At 42.1% G+C, this 20,114-nt stretch overlaps 2 protein-coding genes across 4 annotated transcripts in view; one reads left to right on the top strand and one right to left on the bottom strand.

Moving 5' to 3' along the window:
• Positions 1-3,945, bottom strand: part of WASHC4 (WASH complex subunit 4) — a 38,682-nt gene extending 34,737 nt beyond the window's left edge. For all 3 annotated transcript variants that reach the window (XM_083860509.1, XM_083860510.1, XM_083860508.1), the window contains exon 1: positions 3,831-3,945. In XM_083860509.1, the coding sequence (XP_083716635.1) occupies positions 3,831-3,891 (61 nt within the window). In that variant the 5' untranslated portion in view covers positions 3,892-3,945. The remainder of the gene's footprint in view (positions 1-3,830) is intronic.
• An 11,633-nt stretch (positions 3,946-15,578) lies between these two features.
• Positions 15,579-20,114, top strand: part of ALDH1L2 (aldehyde dehydrogenase 1 family member L2) — a 34,137-nt gene continuing 29,601 nt past the window's right edge. Inside the window, exon 1 of the mRNA XM_083859771.1 lies at positions 15,579-15,735. Within this exon, the coding sequence (XP_083715897.1) occupies positions 15,580-15,735 (156 nt within the window). The 5' untranslated portion in view covers position 15,579. The remainder of the gene's footprint in view (positions 15,736-20,114) is intronic.

Raw genomic sequence — 20,114 nt, 5'->3', positions numbered from 1 at the left:
TTATTAAAAAACATTTAACCTGTTGCTATTTAGCTCTAGTCCTCATTTTGCTGAGGCATTTTTCCTTAATAAAATGCAGATTCTATACAAGGTTCTTATTTGTTTAAAAACAATCCTAAAACTTTGTGTTGGTTTAAAAGAAATTCAAATACTACTTAAAGAATATCAAACATCTAAGCAGTATGCAGAAAATTATTATTTTAAAGGTACTCGTGTTGTTAAACTAAGACCTTAACAATCACATAAGGTGTTGAGCAAAGAAATTACTGCAGAAATTGTAACACAGCAGATGAACCTACCCATCAGCTGAACCAGTACATATGCATTTATTTAGGAACTTTGTGGCAATGGGTCTAATCATTTCAGCCTGAGTAGCAGTTGAATTTCCAGCAATCCTCATTTCACTTCTCCCTGGTACCTCTCAGTGAATTATTTGAGCATTCCACGGAAAGCTTATGACTTTTAGTCATTCCTTCCCACTTTCGAATTCACACTTCTCAGGCAGAATTTTTCTTCCGATGGGCATTGAAATGCACAGTTGTCCTTTTAGTGTCAGGGGCAAGGAGGTTCAAAGGGACAAACAGGTTCAAAGGCTAAAATTCAGTTGGTCAAACACGAGCAACAGTGGTCTTAATTAGCTAAGTAAATCTAAAGGCAATTGGTGCAAAAAAAGTTTCATGCTCTCTATCTTGATGTTTTCTATTTTCTATATTAAGATACTCCCATTCCTCCCCAAATTATACACAATTACTGACTTAGCTGCACAATCCAAACCACAGAGTAAACGATTACACTTTGAGGCTTCTACACTCAGGAAGTACAATCCTTTTTCATGTGAAGACTAAAGTGTCTTCCCCATAATTAGACATCAAATCTAACAGCTTGTGATCTTCTGCTATTTGTTGAAAATAAGATTTCCTAAAAAAAGAGAACGAAGGTCAGCTGAACAATTGAACTTTTCTTACACAAGAATTCAGCTGTCACGTTGCTTTATGTGTGCCCTTTCCACATTTCAGCAAGTAGACTGGCCTAGAAAGTTAAAAATAATATATTCTTTTATTCTGCATGTTCAACCTCTTACTCATCCTCATTGCCAACAACTGAACCAAATGGTAGCTGATGGCTGCTTCAGTAGGAGAGCACTGCTGAATCAATTATCATTGAAACATTTTTTGCAGAAAGAAAATATCTGACTGAGAAACTGCACCAAGCAGAAAGGAGGAATGAATAAAGACAAATTGATAAGGAAAAGATGAAAAGGACTATTTACAGGGAGGTTGAGACTGAGAAGGAGAAATTACTGCAGTGAAGACCTGAATTAATTTTAAGATAGTACTTTGAAAGCAGCAGCAATACCAACCATAAAGGCACAGACTGCAAAGCCTAACCAAGGAGCACAGTACATTCTCCCACATTAATGGCATCAGTGCCATTGAGTTCTAGCAGTATCTGCAGCCTAGACAGTGCACAGGCATTGTCAAGATCACGACACTGAATTTCACATAGGAGAAGCAAGTGAACAAAACACTCTCCATCAGCAGCACTCCAGGCACTGATGTGTAGCCCTTAAATTGTATCATTGTATTATTCTATTCCATCAAATCTAGCTCATCCTTCAGATTCTTTCCAGTGCATCTTCTGTAAGCTCTTCTGCAGCAAACCAGTAAAACAGATAGATACACAGCCTTGTTGAATGGCTTTTAACCAGCTACCATGTCAGCTTCAGTGCTTTACTGCTAGAAAATCTGGAGTAGGGGAGACATTAGAGAGGTATGCTCTGGTACTTCCCCAGTCACATCTCCTCCCTTCACACAAAAGACAAACTAAGAATTAAAAAAATCCAAGTCACTGGGACTTTCTAGAAGAACAGGAAAAAAAAAAAGAAAAAAAAAAAAAAAAAAAAAAAAAAAGTCATACAAGAGTAGAAAATCAGGACTGCTGCTCAAACCAGTTCCCTGTAAAACAAAAACACAGAGCATTTCTCAAGCAAAACCTCACAACAGTACTCTGCTAGAGATCACAGACTGTCACCTTTCCAGCAGACAAATAATGGATTTGAGCAACACTACAGCTCACTAAATACTTAATTATTGATAGCCATGAATTTGCTACCTTGTACTGATCATGTATAAAGTAAGAGACAGGAATAATTTCTCACTTTCTCAATGAGACAAGAGAGTGGACACTCTTAGGCAGCCAGAGATAGGCAGAGTTGCACAGAGGAAAAATTACTTGGAGATGAGGGAAGTTTTCTAAGATGCAGAACACTTTTCCTAAATCAACTGACTCACACAGAGGAAGAAAATTAAATCACAGAAAGCAAGTATCATCCTTTTATTCAGAGCATACATACTTCATAAGGCATAATGTGTTTAGAATAAAGTTTGATTTAGTTTCTCCTCAGGTGATAAAACCAAAGCACTATAGTTGGAACAGTGCAAGAGATCAACTCAGCAGCACAGATCCCTCAGCTTAATCTTAACTTCTTCCACACAATTAGCAATATCAATATTCAATGAACTGATTGCAGCAGGATTTGCCAGTGTCATAGCCACGCGTATCTAGGACAGAGATGTAACAAACTAGACTTACTTAGTATCTTATGTCCTCAGTTGTGAAAGTTGTAATTGCTAAATGTTAGTGATACAAAGTGACAGTAGACAACAAGAACAAAAATGCCTTTCAAGTCACAGGATTTTTCTTTGCTTTTCTATAGAACACTGTGTGCTGTTCTGGATGGAAGATCAGCCTGTTTCTTCACCCTCGAGATGGTGATAACAGGGTATACTAAGTCATGCAAATTTTTTGGAGTTGCACTTCATGTCCTGGTCAAATTAGCGGGGATCTGGCATTTTGAGTAAAAGCTACATTTTCCTTTCTGCAACTAGAGAACTGATGAAAAGCTCTGCTCAGGACAGCTTCAGTTTCCACTGAAATCCAGACTAAACGAACATGGCATAAACAGTATCATCCCTTGGGATAACATTATATATGAAACAGTTAGTCCATGAGTGACATATTTCACAGCAACACCTGGTATAATTAATTTGGCACAGTTCAATTTACAGTGTGTATTATAGTATGACAACCATATAAGTTCCCTGCTTAGGAACTAGGTCACCTCCACAGGCCGAGTAAAACGTGGATTTTGACAGGCACACGAACTCACCGTGAAAGACTTCAGCATCGCAAAGACCTTATTCAATTATATTTTAAAGGTGAAACTGCAAGTGACCGCCCACCTCCCGTGACACAGAGTCTTTACCAATGAAAGCTGAGCACAACTAACTGCTTACAACATATCTTGATGTGACTTCTCTGGATAACCAAGGAACACACTGCAAAAATCTGTGAGCCACGAGAAATGACCGGGAAGAAAGAAACACGGTTCCCACGAGAAGCCCAGCTCGTGCAAGAAAAGAGAGGGTGGCACAGGCAGCCTGGCCCTCCGAAAGGATGAAGGGCTGGAAAAGCCACTCCCCCACCCCAAAACAACCCCGACAACTACGGAGGGTGGTGGGAGCAAAGAAGGTCACGGCGACCGCCCATCCCCGCAGACCTGGCCGCAGGGGGGTCAGCGCCCGGGCTGGCGGCAGGGGCGCGGGGCAGGGTCCGCGGGGTACCCGGGGAGGGCGATCCCGCTCAGCTCCCGCGACTGCTTCCTCCTCCCTCCCTCCCTTCCTTCCGCTCCCGGCGGGGATGCAGCGGGGCGGTCCGGGGGAGCAGGTCTGCTCAGCCCGCGCCTGCCCCCGCTCCGAGGCGGCTTCCGCCGCACCTCGCCGGCCCGGCCCGGCCCGGCCCCGCCCGGCCCGCCCACCGCGGGCGCTCACTCTGCGAGCTGTCGTCGAGTCGGTCGAACTCCCAGTCCGGGGACAAGGTCTCCAGCGCCATCGCCGCCGACCCCGGCAGCGGCCGCCTCTGACTCAGGCGCACGGGACTTCCTACCCTGCGCCCGCGCCGCACGCCGGGAAATGAAGGCGGAGGGGGAGCCTGGGCTCCGGGGAGGAGGCGGGACAGCGCTGGCGCCGCTCCGCCTCCTCTCCCCGCTTCCCTCCCTCCGCCCGCCGCGCCCAGGGGTCGGTGCCACTCAGCGCTGCCTGGGCTGAGGGAGAGCGCGGGAGGCGCTGCCCGGGTGCCCGCGGCGGGGCAGGGAGCTCCCTTCCGCCCTCTGTCTTCCGACCCGCGGCAGCTTCAGCTGGTCGTGCTCGGTGAGGCGGGGCCGGTCTCGGAGGCACCGAACCTTTGGGTGCTTTCCTGCTTTTCCGCTGGCGCTCGGCACCCCAGGCCAGTCCCTGTGACACAGACTCCACACCTCTGCCAGGCCGCCGGCAGGAGGGAGAGCTCTGCCGGCTCTAAAGTGTGACAGCCCCCGCAGCCGCCCCAGCGCTGCCCCTCTCTGGTGCTGGAGGAAAGAAGCGGTGCGAGGAACTGTCCCTGCTCTGGGACGGTCTGGAGCTCAGGGACAGCTGCAAAGCACCCGCTAATAACCCCCGCCATTTGTGGTCACAAGGGCCATGGGATACTTACCTACGTGCCACTTTTTTCCCTTTTTTTTTTCCCAGGGCCCTAGGGGGTATAAAATCAGAATAAAAATAGAAGTACTTGAGATAGGGGGAGAAAATGCCATTCGAGGCCATTAACAGCGACCACAGCAATTTCATTAGCTCGGCAGAATCTGTAGCATCAGCAGAAAAGGAAATGGCTTTCAAAAGCAGTATCACCACGGGCATCAGCAATGTCACTGAGAAAAGAGAGACAAAAATAGCAACACGGATGAGAGACCTATCTATCAGAAAGGGCAGGACCATCCATAAAAGCTAACTTGATAATGCAGAAATTCTGAATATAACACCTACTTTCTGGTTGGATTCTGATTAAAAGGAAGCCATCCTTTGGAATATATTGATTTTAAAGTTTCTAGGGATGAAAGATGTGGTTGGTTGAAAGATCACGTTTATTGATAAGTTTTTTTTTTTTTATTTAAAGTGCATTCTAAGAGGCCACCCTGTGAAAGAAGAGATCAAATTTAGCTTTGTGTGAAATGAAATAAACAATGTTTGAAATAAGTTGTTTGTTTTGTTGGGGCTTTTTTGCTGGAGAGAACTCTGATTTGGAAAATGTCAAATGTTATGAGGAACATACTGCATTTAATAATTTGTGCTAAAATAAAATATAAATAAAACTTGTTATAAATAAAATGGGCGGAGTTAATAATAATCTCCTTAAAATGCCTTTATTAATCAGCTCTTACAATGGTTGCTCGAGGGGTTTTTGGCTGCCCGCTGCGCCGTGGAGGAGGAGGGTGCTGGTCAGCTCTGCTGCAGGGAGTTGAGCAGGGCTGGAGAACCCTTCCCTCGCTGGGAGTGTTCTCAGAGTTCTGAATTGCCTTTGTTTTCCTCGGGGGTCTCACTTTTGGCTTGGCACTCTTAAGTTACAGCAAGTCACAGAAACTGGAAAAATCAGTTCCCCCGATACTCCAGGGTCTACACGGCCCAGCATTGGTCTTTGTGTGTTTTAATTTTACTTAGTTTCATTTTTATAAGGGGTTTCTGGTGTTAAAAGAGTTCCGACATGCACCTGGGGTTTCTGATTTGCATGTGGGATCGGCCGCTGTGAGGCAGCGTGAGACCCCCGAGACGCCATGACTGTTGTAAAACTGCCATGCGGTTGCAAGAGTCTCCAGCCGCCCGCCCCGGCCGATCCCACATGCAAATCAGAAACCCCAGGTGCATGTCGGAACTCTTTTAACACCAGAAACCCCTTATAAAAATGAAACTAAGTAAAATTAAAACACACAAAGACCAATGCTGGGCCGTGTAGACCCTGGAGTATCGGGGGAACTGATTTTTCCAGTTTCTGTGACTTGCTGTAACTTAAGAGTGCCAAGCCAAAAGTGAGACCCCCGAGGAAAACAAAGGCAATTCAGAACTCTGAGAACACTCCCAGCGAGGGAAGGGTTCTCCAGCCCTGCTCAACTCCCTGCAGCAGAGCTGACCAGCACCCTCCTCCTCCACGGCGCAGCGGGCAGCCAAAAACCCCTCGAGCAACCATTGTAAGAGCTGATTAATAAAGGCATTTTAAGGAGATTATTATTAACTCCGCCCATTTTATTTATAACAAAAGTAATGAATGAACACCGATTCCAGGAAAACTAGGTTTGCATTCCAGGATGGGTGGCTCCGGCAGAAGGATAATAGGAATCAACACTTGAAAAGAAGGCGTTGGCCCTTGAGATGGGCCATTGATGGTGATTAATCAAGGATACCAAGAATCAGATAAGACTCAACGACTGGGCACACCCCAATGCAACCTTCCCGGAAAATAAATCAATTCATCAGGCTCTGCCCAGAGAACTATTCAAAGAAAAGCTGCCTCAAAAGAAAACTCAAGAATACATCATCCAAGCAAAAGTGGACAAAGAATATAGCCTTGGGGGAAATAAAGAGTATAAAAACTGGACTCTTGGTGGTGGGATTCGTGAACGGGGAGGAGCAGTTTGATAGAGGCTTGTCCATACATTCACCCAGTGCCGATCCTGGGGTTGGGGCTGTCTTTTTATCGTGGCTTTCTGTGTTTGCTGTTACGCAAAAACTAAATTCTAGGGGTTTTTTTATTTTAGTTTTCAAATCTGGCTGTCTCATTTATAACATTGTGATAAATGTGGCATTGGGTAAAAATTCGTGATAAAGAATATAGCAATATATGTTAGATTGGTGTTAATATAAAATGTGAAAAGGTATAGTCCATAGAAACTTTTCCTCAGCCAGGTTTCCACCATCCCCCAGTCCTGGGACAAAAGAACAGGACAGGAGCCATCAGGAGGAACAAAGACACTAGCCAACCCAGATAAGAATCGGCATCATACCCAGACAGAGAAATTCCTCCCCAAACGAAAAGAGAATTCTCCGCCCCGAGGAATACACATTGAAATAACCATGGGCTGACGGGCTCCATCCGCGTGTGAAAAGAACCTTCCCGGAATACTATCTGCAAAGTTCAACAAATCTGGGAAGCCCATCTGAAAATTATTTGGACTATTTGCTGGACTATCCCGGGCACCTGTTTCGCCTCAGGACACGAAAACCCCTATAAAACCCCGAGCTGTGATCTGCTCCATGTGGATTTGGGAAAACCGTGCCTTAGAGTGCGGTCCCCTCATCCACCCAGCGCTGAGCTGCAAATCCTATTTGTGGTTTTCTCTCCTTATCGGTGATTGGGATTGTTTTTTAATAAATTGTTTCTTTGTTAATCTGATTTTTGCCGTTGCATTTATAACAGCATCAAATACCGTGACATAAACATGTCAACATGTCAATATGTCTCCTCCACTCATTGGCTCTTAGGCAAACTGAAGATGTTCACATTGGGTTTTAATGGAACTAGATGTTTAATTGTGCAGGACATTGACAGCTAGCAGCTGAATTATTAAAAAACTATGGATATTGATCTAATACCAATATCCAACTAAGACGGACAAAGACTCTCTAACAGTTTAAAGTTAGAAAGTGTATGCTTATTACGACGCCGGGCAGCGTGCGGGATCGCTCCCAAATACACATGCGCAATTTACAGATGATCACAGGGTCTTTTATGTACAGGACTATTGAATACCCGAAACACAAATGCATATTCATAACTCTGGTACCTCCCATTCCCCGCTTCGTATGGTAATTAGCCCAAAAAGCCATTAAGCATGCGTAGTTTGTTCTTTGAAATGGGTCGGTGGTCTTTTTTATAGGGTGGGGTCCCAAAATGATGAAGTAAGATGGGTCTTCCTCTCTTTGACTTTTTAACCTTTAATGTTACGTGACAACTAAATCCTGTTTTTTCCAGGACTGTTTGACTTATGATTGTATTGTATTCATGGGGTCTATTGATTATTCAGGATGCAAAAGCCTAGTTTGACAGCTTCCATGATTTGTCAGCTCCTTTCATGATTTATCAGTTCCTTCAGTCTGGCTTCTGTTAACAAAAGGGAAGTCTAGCTACCTTACCTCAGCACTATCTATTTTGACTAAAGTCTTTAATTCTTCTAAATCAATGCTTCACAGCGAACACAAGTGTCTCTAAGGAGATGATGAATATCCCACAAAATAAAAACACAACTTATGGTACATTTTAATGATTTCATTCTGTCTGTGCAGCTTTAATTGAACTCAGTATAGCTGCTATACATTTATTCAAAGCCGATGTATGTCTTCCAATTTTGAAAAAGGAAACAGAAAAAAAGAGGAATTTTCTTTACAAACTTTCTTTGAAAAAGGCACTGTTTCTTTCAGCTGTGAAAGACTGCGCATGAACAGAGGCTTTCAGACTGCTTAAAAAGTAGTTATCAGGCCTTTTGCTCTCTGTCTCCGAAAATGGTATCCTTCAATTCTGCAGGATGATACAAGGGAGAAACCTGCAGAACCGGTACTTGGTAGGGCCCTCACATCCCCCATGTAAACTGAATTTGTAAAGTAAAGACTGCAGGGTTGCTTATTGCAAGGTTGTGAGATTAAAACTGCATGCAAGGAAATCCAACAGGGTGGTCTGTGCAGTGGCCACACCAAAGGGCGCACTGTGATCCCCACAGCATAAGTGATTAGCCCTTATTTTAAATATGGAAAAAGAAAATTATTTCAAAAGAAATACATTGAAATACAACAATTTTTTTTAAATGGAGCAGAGGGTCCATAATTGAAAAAAAAATATTTCACGAATATACTCAATTAATTACACCACTTAAATTTATGCTGCCATTCATGGTCCATTTATTCAAATGACTGATAATTGGCTTTTCCTTTGGCTCCCTAGGTGGCAATGTTTTGTTGCTCACACTGAAATTATTTAGGTAACTTGTAGATTCTCCTACAATTCCTGTTTTCTCTGAAAATCTGATTTAGACTTTATCTCAAAGCTCACTGGCAGCGAGACTGGCTTGGATTTGATTGATAAGTTTGCTGGGCTGGCTTATTAGTGAATGGCTTTATGCTGTTCGCTCAAGTGAAATTACTGACATTTTATAAACATAATTTCTGAAAGCTGGGTGACACAATTTCCATTTGTACCAGGAAGCTTTTATGTAGTACAAACTCAGGAGTTGCTAAGATTGCTCAAATATCTGTTAGAATCTTCAGGAAAAAGAGTAGTAAGAAAAGTCTTTAGACTTTGTTTAATAGACAGCAATTTTAAGCTGACCATCACTGAACACAGAGATAATTGATAAAACAATAATTTCTTTTGGTCAGGCCAAAATGATCATGAAATGAAATTTTGCAATGGACTTTCACAGGAACTGAGTAAAATGTGAACACAAATATGTTCCAGCTGAAATTACTTGTTACATTTGAGTACTAGAAAGGGTAGATGAGAGAATAAAGTCCAAAATACAGCAGAATTAATATGGTACTATGACCGTTTTATTTATGAAGTGGTTAGATATTTATGGATTCATGCATCAACAGGAGCCTAATTCCATGAGGTATTAAAAATCCTTTTTCCTTTGAAATAATCTCAATTGGAAATATCATACAACAATGGACAATACAGTTGCCTGGTATTTAACATAGTATTTTTCTGATATTTTAAACCATCCATCTGATATTTTAACCATTCAAACAGAAGCCATTTTTTTCAAAAAAAAAAAAAAAAAAAAAAGGATAGAAGAGCACCCAGAGTAGATACTGGTTCTCATGTATACAGGCAAAGCTCCACCAAGACTGACAGTTAGTAATTACTAGAATTGTAATTACTTACAGGAGAAAGAATTTGACTTTCTGTATCTGCAGAAACCCAACTATTCTGTATGTTCCTTGTCTGTGGAATGTTTGATGCTTAGCTCTGAACATTTTAAATAAAATGAAGATCTTGCTCAAAATTTTTGCAGCAGAATTCCCAGAAAGGATTTACCATCTGAGATCTGCTCTTTGCAGCTCCACTCCACTAAGATAGCAACAATTTTTGCAGATGTAGTTTCTACTCTATCGTATGGAATCTGAGAGACTTCCATTTATCCATATGAGTAAGGCATCTGTACATAAGAGTTCTTGCCACTTCTTAAATTGGTGAAATAATCTCCTTTCCTCATCAAATATATGCCTCTTTTGGGTTAGTCTGGAAAAATGACTAAGTGTAAGGTTTTAAATGGTTAATGTCTAGTTAAGATCCTCTCGGAAAAAAAAAAAATAATGCAGGTTTTAAATATAAATGTTACAGAGATAAAGACAAAGTAACTTTCCAATAAAATCTTACTTCAGCAAGTGGAAAAACATAAAATGTTTTTATCATATAAAATTTTAGTTGAAACTTGTCATGCAATTAACATACTTAATGAACAACCATACAAAGTCTTACTTTTTTTTTTTTTTAATTACTCCGTCTTTAAAACTGGATGAACTCTAAAGCACTCCTGAGGAATTTGAGTCTGAACTACGACCAAACCTTTAATCATCATGAAAAGCCCCATCAAGGCTGATTTCCAACAATAAAAAGCCTATGCAGAGCTAATTTAGTTGATTACTGAGTCCCAGGGCATGATCTTCAAAAGAAAGCAAATCCTGGAAGATTCCAAGCAGTTTCTCAAGTATTTCAGTGTGTGCACACTGTGCAGAATAGTCTTTCCTAATGATCTTGCCAAGTCTTGATGATGTCTTCAGAGACACTGAGTAGCTTCTCCTTCACAGAAATCAACAAGGATTTAAAATATTCAGCTTCATTGGGTCTTATATTTGTTCTGTACATGCAAACACATTTTGCACATTTTTGCTATTGTACAAGCACATTTATCTCCTGAATAGCTTTTGTAAACATATCTTCCTATGAGTTTCTGACATACATCTCTTGAAAATTTGGTAACAAAGGCTGAATGCCCATGCTGAAAAGCTTACTATGGGTAACTGCAGGGTTTTTTTCCCCAGAGCTAAACTTTGGCTTTATGAAAAAGGAATCAGGACTGGAAGGAAAAAAAAAATCAAAAAATGAAGCTTAATGTATAAAATGTGCTCCAAAGTAAGCACTGGTGCTAGGATTTTTTCCCGAAATGAATAAGAAATTAAGAATTTGCAAGGTACTCTGACTGTGGTACAAAAATACTTTTTGTCACTTGGGTAATACTTTTTGTCACTTTTTCCAACAACATAAAGCCCAGAGGAATGCACTGTAACTGTTATGATATTTAACACTGATGTTGGAGTTTACTAGGTCATACATGACCTATCTCAAAGAGGTCAGCCTAATAATTATCTGGATACCAAAAATCTTGATTGTAATTATTTGCACATGGAATTCTACATAGGCAATTTATTAAGTGGTTGTTAAAACCCATTTGTATGATTCACCACTCTGATAAGTGTGAAACTGATGGTATGAAGATTCCATCCTTGTCTGTATTTTAGCATACCTTCATGGCCATTCATGTCCCTGCTCCTCTTATTGCTATGAAATCTAAAATAAATCCCATGTCTTCCTTCCCAGCTCTTTTTTACATAGCTCTTCTTGTATGCTGACAACAGACACCTCCTCTTGAGATTTTTCTAACATTTTAGCAGTCTGTGAAGTCAATGGAGATCTGTTATTGTCTCACTAGGTTAGGAATTGTGTTTGGAGATGTGTTTGGAAGTGTGCCAACTAAGTAAACCGTGGTGATTTACACTTGCATTATTGTCCTGTGTATGTTGTGTGTGTACAGGGAATAGAGCCACAGGTTATTACAAATTGCTTACACAGGAAAATCAGGCATTTTGCCATTAGCTTGTGCATTTGTGGTTAAGTGCCAAGTGTAGTGTTCCAGCTGGAGAGAATTTTGGATCATGAACCAAGATTTGAAGTTCCATGAACCTCAGCAATGCTTTAATCCAGTTCCAAACCTTGCATTATAGGACCATTTTGATGCCAGCTGTTATAGTAGAAGTTGATTGCACCCAATTGCATGAAATTTGTGCAGCTTCCATTGAGTCATGGGAATACTATGCACATTCATTTCTCCTACTCAGACATAGTGTTATCACTACCTCAGAGTAGTGTTATCATTCCTTTAGTGAGGATTATCAATACTTCTTGTTTGAGCAGATCATGGGTTTTGCTCAGCTGCAAATCGAGCTGCTCATGAACCTGTATAATCCTTGTATTGCTACAACATGACCTATCAAACTGGGCAGTTAATCTTTCTGAAAGAAACTGCCAATTCAAAAAGGAAAACAAGATGTTAACCACAGGCATTTCAGAAAACACCTCATGCCCATAAATGATGCATTTTATGAGTTTTAATTGTTGTATTGTACAATTCAAAGAGAGAATATTTTAAAGAAATTTAGCAATGAAATTTTGTAGATTTTCTCTGAGATAATTGGAAGATCTGAGGCTGCCTACCCATGGAAGCAGCCAGTAACAATATTTTAAGAACAAGCCACAAAGCAAAATCTTTAACATTCTTAATGAAATCTGGAATTACTGTACACCATTCTTTTTAAGCCCACAGTACAACAGATACTAGAGAAGGAACTATTTATATATTGTCCGACCTTGTTACTAGAACTTTTTGATTAATTTTACTTGTTTAATTTTTTAATACTTCAGAGCAAAGAAAGTCATTAACTCCCTTGGTTGGTTATTCCATAATCTAATAAATCACCTGTTGCAGGTTTCTTTTCTTTTGTTCCTTCTTACCTATAGAACATTTCCCATAAGTTGCTAAGAAACGCTGACTACTGGGCACGTACGGGTACTTAGTGCCCAACAAAGAACTGACCAAGCTCAGGGAGAAGGAGGGCATTTGGTTGCATCTCTCTCATTCTGGGGAGTTTGTCTCCGAGGGTCAGAGCTGCTGCTGCTTGGGGAAAAGAATTCGCTGTCACTGCCATACCCCAGCCCGGCGCTTCTTCTTCTGTGGGGTGAGCCCCTGCTCGTGGGAGCCGCCACTGAGCCGGGACCTTATTATCACCTACCTCACTAAAAGAGGGACTTATCACCATCTGCTCGTGTTCCCGCGATCCTGAGCTCGCCTCTCCCTGCCTTGCTGGAGCGGGGCCGCCGCTGTCCCGTCCCCGTCGCTTCTTCGGCCATGCCCTGAGTGTCTGTCGCTACACTGTAGCGCCGCACACCCTGCTCTGCCGGGGCGTCCCGCAGTTCCAGCTACCATCAGGGAGCTTCTGATACATCTCATCCACCAGACCGGGATTTCTGCTCATTCCTGCCATTCCAGCTTGGTGCTCCTCAGAGTCCTGCAGAGGCACCGGGATCAGACTGCCCCAGGGTTTTGTGAAGCAAAGTCTCTCCTCCATCCCTTCCCATCTCGGCCAAGAAGGCTGTCAAGGAATTCCTGGTTCTGTTTCGTTGTTAATGCCGATAGTTATTGTTGTTTGTTTTTCTTGTTATACCTATTAGTAAAAAACCTGTTATTCCTATCCTCATATCTTTGCATGAGACTCCCCTTAATTTCAAAATTATAATTCGGAGGACAAGGTTTACATTCTCCATTCTAGGGAGGCTCCTGCCTTCCCTAGCAGACACCTGCCTTTCAAACCGAGACATCACCACAAACTCCACATGACACCATCATGAGAATAATTGGCACTGAATCGGACAAGTACTCCTGTAGCTTTTTCACCCCATAGAAAAGAAATTCTAAGAACTGACTAGTGGGTTTTCTTTGTGGAACTTTCTAAGCAAAACAGAAATGCATAATTTAAAAGTTTTGGATTTTTTAAAAAAATTCTGTTAATTCCACTCAGTGCCGTCTACTTCTGGGACCACCAAGAGCCTTGAATAAAGGACAGGATGTAATTTTGCTACACAGGGCTAAACCAGGGAAGGAATAATAGTACGAGAGTCATGATGCAAGCCCTTGTGTAACTTTACTCTGTGGGAGGATTGTGTTGTGCCAACCTGACTTCGTTGGGGACTGCCACAATTTACCTCTTGTGGCATCTCTCCTTCCTGTGCCCCCTGAAAAGGGATGGAACAACAGTACTGCAGCAGTCCTTGTCTTTAAGGTACTTCTCAACATCTGAAATACCCCGAGGAAGAGTTTGGGGGCCTGGGAGTTAAACTCTGGTGATTACTGTTGCAGTTCTTCCACAGGAAAGCATAAAAAAGTCTCATTGAGATATGGATGTTTGCATACCTACTCTATTTTCAACTGTAGCAAGGTCATAACTTTGGCTTAATCATTGCCTCTGACACATAGTTCACAACTTGGCTATAAGACAACTCGTTCCATTTTTGTCTTCCTTGTTTTCCTGACAGGAAAGTAATGTATTTCAGTTTGTTATACACCTATGTTCTTTGTGTTGCTGGGGTTTAAACCTGACCTAATTTGCAATGATGTTTATATTACTGCCATGCTGTCTAATCTTGCTTTTGCTGTTCCTGTCCTTTTTCAGATAATTTTCACTTGCTTTCTGATCTTTTTAGCACTTTGAATTTTTATTTTCAAGATCTTCTCCTCTGACACACCTCTGACAAGAAGATTTTGTTGTAGCTTCCAAATGATATTGAAATTGAAACTCTTCTTTAATAAAACTCAAGAGATAGATGAGAGATTCTACTTAACTATTTAAGAAATGCTTAAGTAGAATGGGCTGCTTTGATGCTTGCAAAGGTGGTGATACAAATTTCCAGTAAGTCATTAATGTTTTTTAACCCCATTACTGGCATGAAATAAACTAAAAATTAATGCTGATAATCTACATTATCTTTGACTGCCATAGTAGAGTCAAGAGAATGTCTGGCCAACAGCCCCAGTAGAGAAGGCAACAGAAGGGTTCTGTTCCCCCAAGCTGTTCTGTCTCCCCAGGCTGTTCTGTCCCCCCAGGCTGTAAATGGCCGGAGCACTACTGGGGACACTGCACACATATCAGACCGCAAAAAGCCACCTGAGCGGCCTGGGTGGCCATGACTACCTGAAAGACCAGGAGTTACTGGAGAGGGTGCATGGAGAGCCACAAAGATGATGAGGGGTCTGGAGCATTTCTCTTAGAAGAGCTGTGGGAGCTGGGTCTGTTTCAATCTAGAGAAGGCTGAGAGGCGATCTTACTAACGCCTACAAATACCTCACAGACGTGTGTTGACGGACTTTCCAGTGGTAATCAGCAACGAGGAGCAATGGCCATAAATTAAACCACAAAAAGTTTCACCTCAATATGAGGAAGAATTTCCGTACACTGTGGATGGCAGAGCACACGAACAGGCTGCCTCTCCATGGAGACATTCAAAACTCACCTGGACAGGTTTCTGTGTGACCCGCTCTAGGTGACCCTGCCTTGACAGGGGGGCTGGACTGGATGACCTCCAGAGTACCCTTCCAAACCCAACGATTCTGCGATTCTGTGACTCCCGTGCTGGCGGGCAAGGAGCCCCCCACGTCCCCCCGCTGCTCCCTGGGGCCCCGCGACAGCAAGCGGGAGGGCTCAGGCGCCACGCCGGGATCGGGGACAGAGGCGCTCGCCTGGCTGCCCGCCCCTCCCCTCCCCGCCGAGGCCGCACGGCCCCGAGACCCCGCCGTTCTCCGGCGCCGTGGGGGCGGCGGGCGCAGCAGGTGCGGTGCGGTGCGGCCCCGCTCCTCCGGTGGCCGCGGGCCCGGGCGGTGTTGCGCCGCCGCGGATGCAGGCGCTGGCCCGACGCCAGCGGCTTCGGCGCGGGTTGCATCAGACGAGGCGTTCTGGCGCGGCCGCGGAGTCGTCTCGGTGTTGGCCGGGCGGCCGCAAGATGCTGCGGACAGCCCCTCCGCTGCTGCGGACCATCTGCACCTCGGCTGCAGTGAGTAGCGCGGGTCGGGCGGCCGCGGACCCGGGTATCCCGTGCTGTGCCGTGCCTTGCCCGAGAGCGAACCGCTCTGGGGGTAACTGGGGGCCGAGTAAGGAGGGGAATGGCGAGAGAGGGTATTTTCCAGGATATGATGCGTATTGTCTCTGCCGAGGATTTAGCAAGGCGCGTACAGGCACGGCAGGGTCGGGAAAGGGCTCGATGTGGGTTCAGAGGCTGCGTCTTGCCCGGCTGTTCGGTGACCGGGATCGCAGCCATCATCTGGGCGCTGCATCTTGCAGAGATGTGCCTGAGAGCTGCGGGGAACAGGCACCATCGGTGCTATGATAGTGCCCCGTGATCGTGTGTCAAGAACAATGTGATGCAGCCGTTCTCTGCCTCCCGTATGCTGGATTTGCCCTGCGAGATACTGAAGGCTGTCTTCTCAGTTAGAAGGGGCCATGCTCGTTCCCAGTGCCAGGGAAAAGCCCCCCGCTTTGGCCTGTTTCGTTTGTGACCTTCTCATCGCCGGTTCATAGCTCTGGGATGGTGGGCTGCTCAGGGTTTAAGTTGATGTTCTAAATTTCTCTACATCCCGTATTTTAGTCTTTTGCAGCTCTGAGCATTTGTTTCAAGACATTTTCTTTATGTCTTGTTACATACATGGATAGACTGCAAAACTCCTGTAAGTAACTGCTCCCCGAAAGCCTTGTCCAGTCCAAATTGTCCAGCTGTGTAGGTCTGGCAAGTTGAATGAGGCTTGGGGGATCTTTTCTCTTTCCTAGAGACTGTTCATTGTTTCGTGTTTGGCTGCTCAGTTTCCTGTGAGGATAGCAATCCTCCAAAGGTATCTGCAAGGAAGGTGTTAAAATAAGGAGATTTAACACAAACTTTTTGGAAATGCAACCAGCAGTGCCAAAAAAAAAAAAAAAAAAAAAAAAAAAAAAAAAAAAAGAGAGAGAGAGAGAATGGAGGAACGGTGGGAACACATTGGTATGTAGATGGGGGCGAGGCTCTACTATAGGTTTCTATTTGCAGACACTGCAATTTAGCACATGTAGGGGGATCTCAATAGAAATAAAGTTGCAGTACTGCTTTTCAAAAGAGGCATTTTTCTATGACAATTTAAAAAACATATAACATTTAAAGATTTTAGCTTTAAATAAATTCCTATGCAAACTAAGTAAAATATTGTAATCTTTTTCATAATAAAGTTTCTACCCAGAGTAGCAGTTACTAGATCTTGAACTTTAGATGCACATACAAAAGAGGCAGTAACAAAAAATTATTTTTATTAAAAAAAAAAATCCCCTGTGGAGAGATTTTGTAATTTGAAACTCTTCTTAGAGAAGAAAGATGGTGAATTTATCTCCCATTTCTAGGAACTAGAACTTAACAGGTAGTTACCAGCATTTGTCAGGCTGCCATCTACACAGTACTTAATTCTATTTGTTAGTTTTATTTATGTTGAAGTGTTTTGGAGGAAAAAGAGAACTAGAATGGAATCAAACATTAAAATACTCTATAACCTTCAATGAGCTAGTTTAAAATAAATTCCAATATGGCATCAAGAGATCATATGGATAGAATTTTTAAATACAGAAGTTAAACTTAAATCTGCAGCTTTGTACTGAGGTGGTGAAACACGTGATCTTTCAGATACGTTGAGCATTCAAGATAAGACTGCTTGTACAAACACTTCACAGATTTTATGCTTCTACCTTTATCTTATTTTCTTAATTCAAATCATGAATACTTGAGTCAAGGAAACATAATTACTGTTAACCTGTGTTATGTTATAAACAAAATAGACAGTTAAAGAAGCAATTAAAAGTTCAGACAGTGAAAACAACAGAATTACAGTAGAGCGAAAACTAATTTTCTAAAATCTTGTATGTTGGCAACACTGTCATAATAACTATATTATTTTATGATTATTCATAAAAGAAAGGCCAGATCTCCCTAAGCCACCTGGACTGCATTGTTTACTATAACTGGGAATTGATTAATCTTACAAAAGTGTAGCAAAAGATCCACTCTGATGCTACATGACCATTAACCTTCATGTGCATTGTTCATGGATGCTACATGTTCATGGTCAGCTGTGCAACTGCAAAGGAAGTCTAATATAATCTCTTAACATCATTGTCAAAAACAATAAAAAGTTTATTCTCTATGTATGTTAGTGATAATGATGGAGTATCCATCTAGCACATTATTCAAAACCAAGATTATTTTGGGATTATTTAACAGAATTCCTTCCTGAAGTTTCGTGGTGAATGCTAGTGATGGCGCACTGGCCAAAATGTGCCATTTCTGTAAGACAGAAAACACCGAACTGTTTTTCTTCTCTGTGTCATCTTATAGAACTTTCCATTTTAATTGGGTGTTGTGTCTACATTATATTCTTCTACAGAAATTTCCCACTTTCCCAGATCTGACTCATTTTAGGTAAAAATGCTTACAGAGAGTTTCCAAAAGAAGATATGAATGGCTGTAACATCTCATGCAGTTGTTCCACTTTAATTTTTCAAATAAAATAAAAAATGAAGGACTGAACTTGTGGTCTGAGCATGCAAGTCCCTCCAACACAGATTTCTTTACTTTTTTTTTTTTTTTGCGCAGTAGAAATCCTGACTTGTGGTTTTGTCTCCTGCTTTCTACTGATGGCAGTGAATGTTAATGCACGACCAGTCCAATCAGATGTCATGCAATACTTTTGTACCATTCAGTGGAGAGAGAACTCAAGAATCACTGGTCAGTTACCACACCCATCTTGCAATTGAAACCAGTCCCCATTTGAATTACTTTCTGTAAGTGTGAGACAGCAAAGTTGATTTACTGCCAGATTAATGTGTTTGTGCACTACAGACTTTCCCACTCTGCAGTCTTCTCAGTCTTGCCAGTTTCAGTTTGGATTTCGTGAGGTGTTTTTACTTGTAATTCATTTGGGGACTGTGATCTCTGTTTGCTTCTCACCATTGAGAAGAAATGTTGATTCAGTTCCACAGCTAGCACAAATTAAATGTGTAGCTTTACTGAAAGTATGTTGATTTATAGCAACTCATGATTTGGAAATGGAACTGCCATGCCATTCCATGTAATATGAGAATCAGATTATTCACAGGGAAACATGAACAGAAAGTTTAGGAATAGAGGGTGCATATGTTATTAACACTTTGTGAACAAACTGTGAAAAAGTAACTCTTTAACTGGTGATAAATTTGGACTTAAAATTACAAGAAGATTGTCGAAGTATCAGAAAAGCAGCAGACTACAGTAGTGAATACTTTAAAAGTGTTTTGAAAGAGAGGTCGGGCAGGTTTATAAAAGCAATCATATGAGATGTTTGTTTGTGATGGCAGAGGAGATTTATTGGCTAAGAAGATCCCTTCCAGTCTTGTGTTCTTACTGAGAGATGTTAATGAAAGGACAAAAGTAGAATAAGTAATTCTCATCTGGAATATTTTTAACTATTATTCACATGTTAGGTGGGCACTAGTTAGCACAGTACAGCAATCAGAGGATTTCATACGATGCTGTTGCTGAATGTCTTAGGGAAAGAAAACATGATTTATGTATATAAATATTGAACTACCTTGACTGAGGCCTAACTTGAGGCCCAAGGCCTGTGATGCAGAAGAAAATTCTCAGTGAGCTGTGGCGCAGTTAGAATTAGATATCAAGGTGTTTGGAAAAGATAATAGGGTGTTGAAGGTCATTGAATAGAATTGTTAGTATGCAGGTGTTAGCCATCTTAAGAGTAAACCAAACAATGTGTGTTTACATTTTTTCCTCTGCTGTGTGCCAATGGAAATGTGTCTGCATTTGTTAACTATCTGGGAAAGTATATAACCTGCCATTTTAGATGAAATAGAGGGACTTCGTAGAATTAACCATACTGGTTGTATCTACATCTGTCTCAGTCTAACCCTCTCTTATTATCGGTATCCCTGGCCTCACCATGCTAAACATGTTCAGTGATCCAGCTGGTTAATCTTTCTCCAATTTGCCTGCTATAGTTAAAGTACTTGGGAAAGTCTAATAATTGGTTTTTGTTGTGCAGCAACCTTTCTTCTATGATGGTAAACACATCTGTCATAAAGCATCAATAATGAGCTCTACCTGCATCTGTTTGGTCTTGCTGGATAAGGATTGCAAGGATAAGCTGTAATTCAGAACAAGGTCTTGTCTTTGTTAAGAACAAAATAGTGGACTATTTGAGTTATAGCTGCCAGCAGCGCAGTGTTGGTTAATAACATTATCATCACCAGTCTCACAGACATTTTTTACCAGCCAGTTATAACAATCTGATTTTGCAAGGGCCTGAGTTATGTCCACCTTTGCATCTTCCTGCTTGTTTCTACTGCAGTGGCACTAGTGCTGAGTAATGC

The sequence above is a fragment of the Zosterops lateralis genome, assembly GCF_965231275.1.
Source record: "Zosterops lateralis genome assembly, chromosome: 4".
In the NCBI taxonomy this organism is placed as follows: Eukaryota; Metazoa; Chordata; class Aves; order Passeriformes; family Zosteropidae; genus Zosterops; species Zosterops lateralis.
The sequence above is the reverse complement of the archived record's forward strand: the minus strand, read 5'-3'. Positions and strand labels throughout refer to the sequence as shown.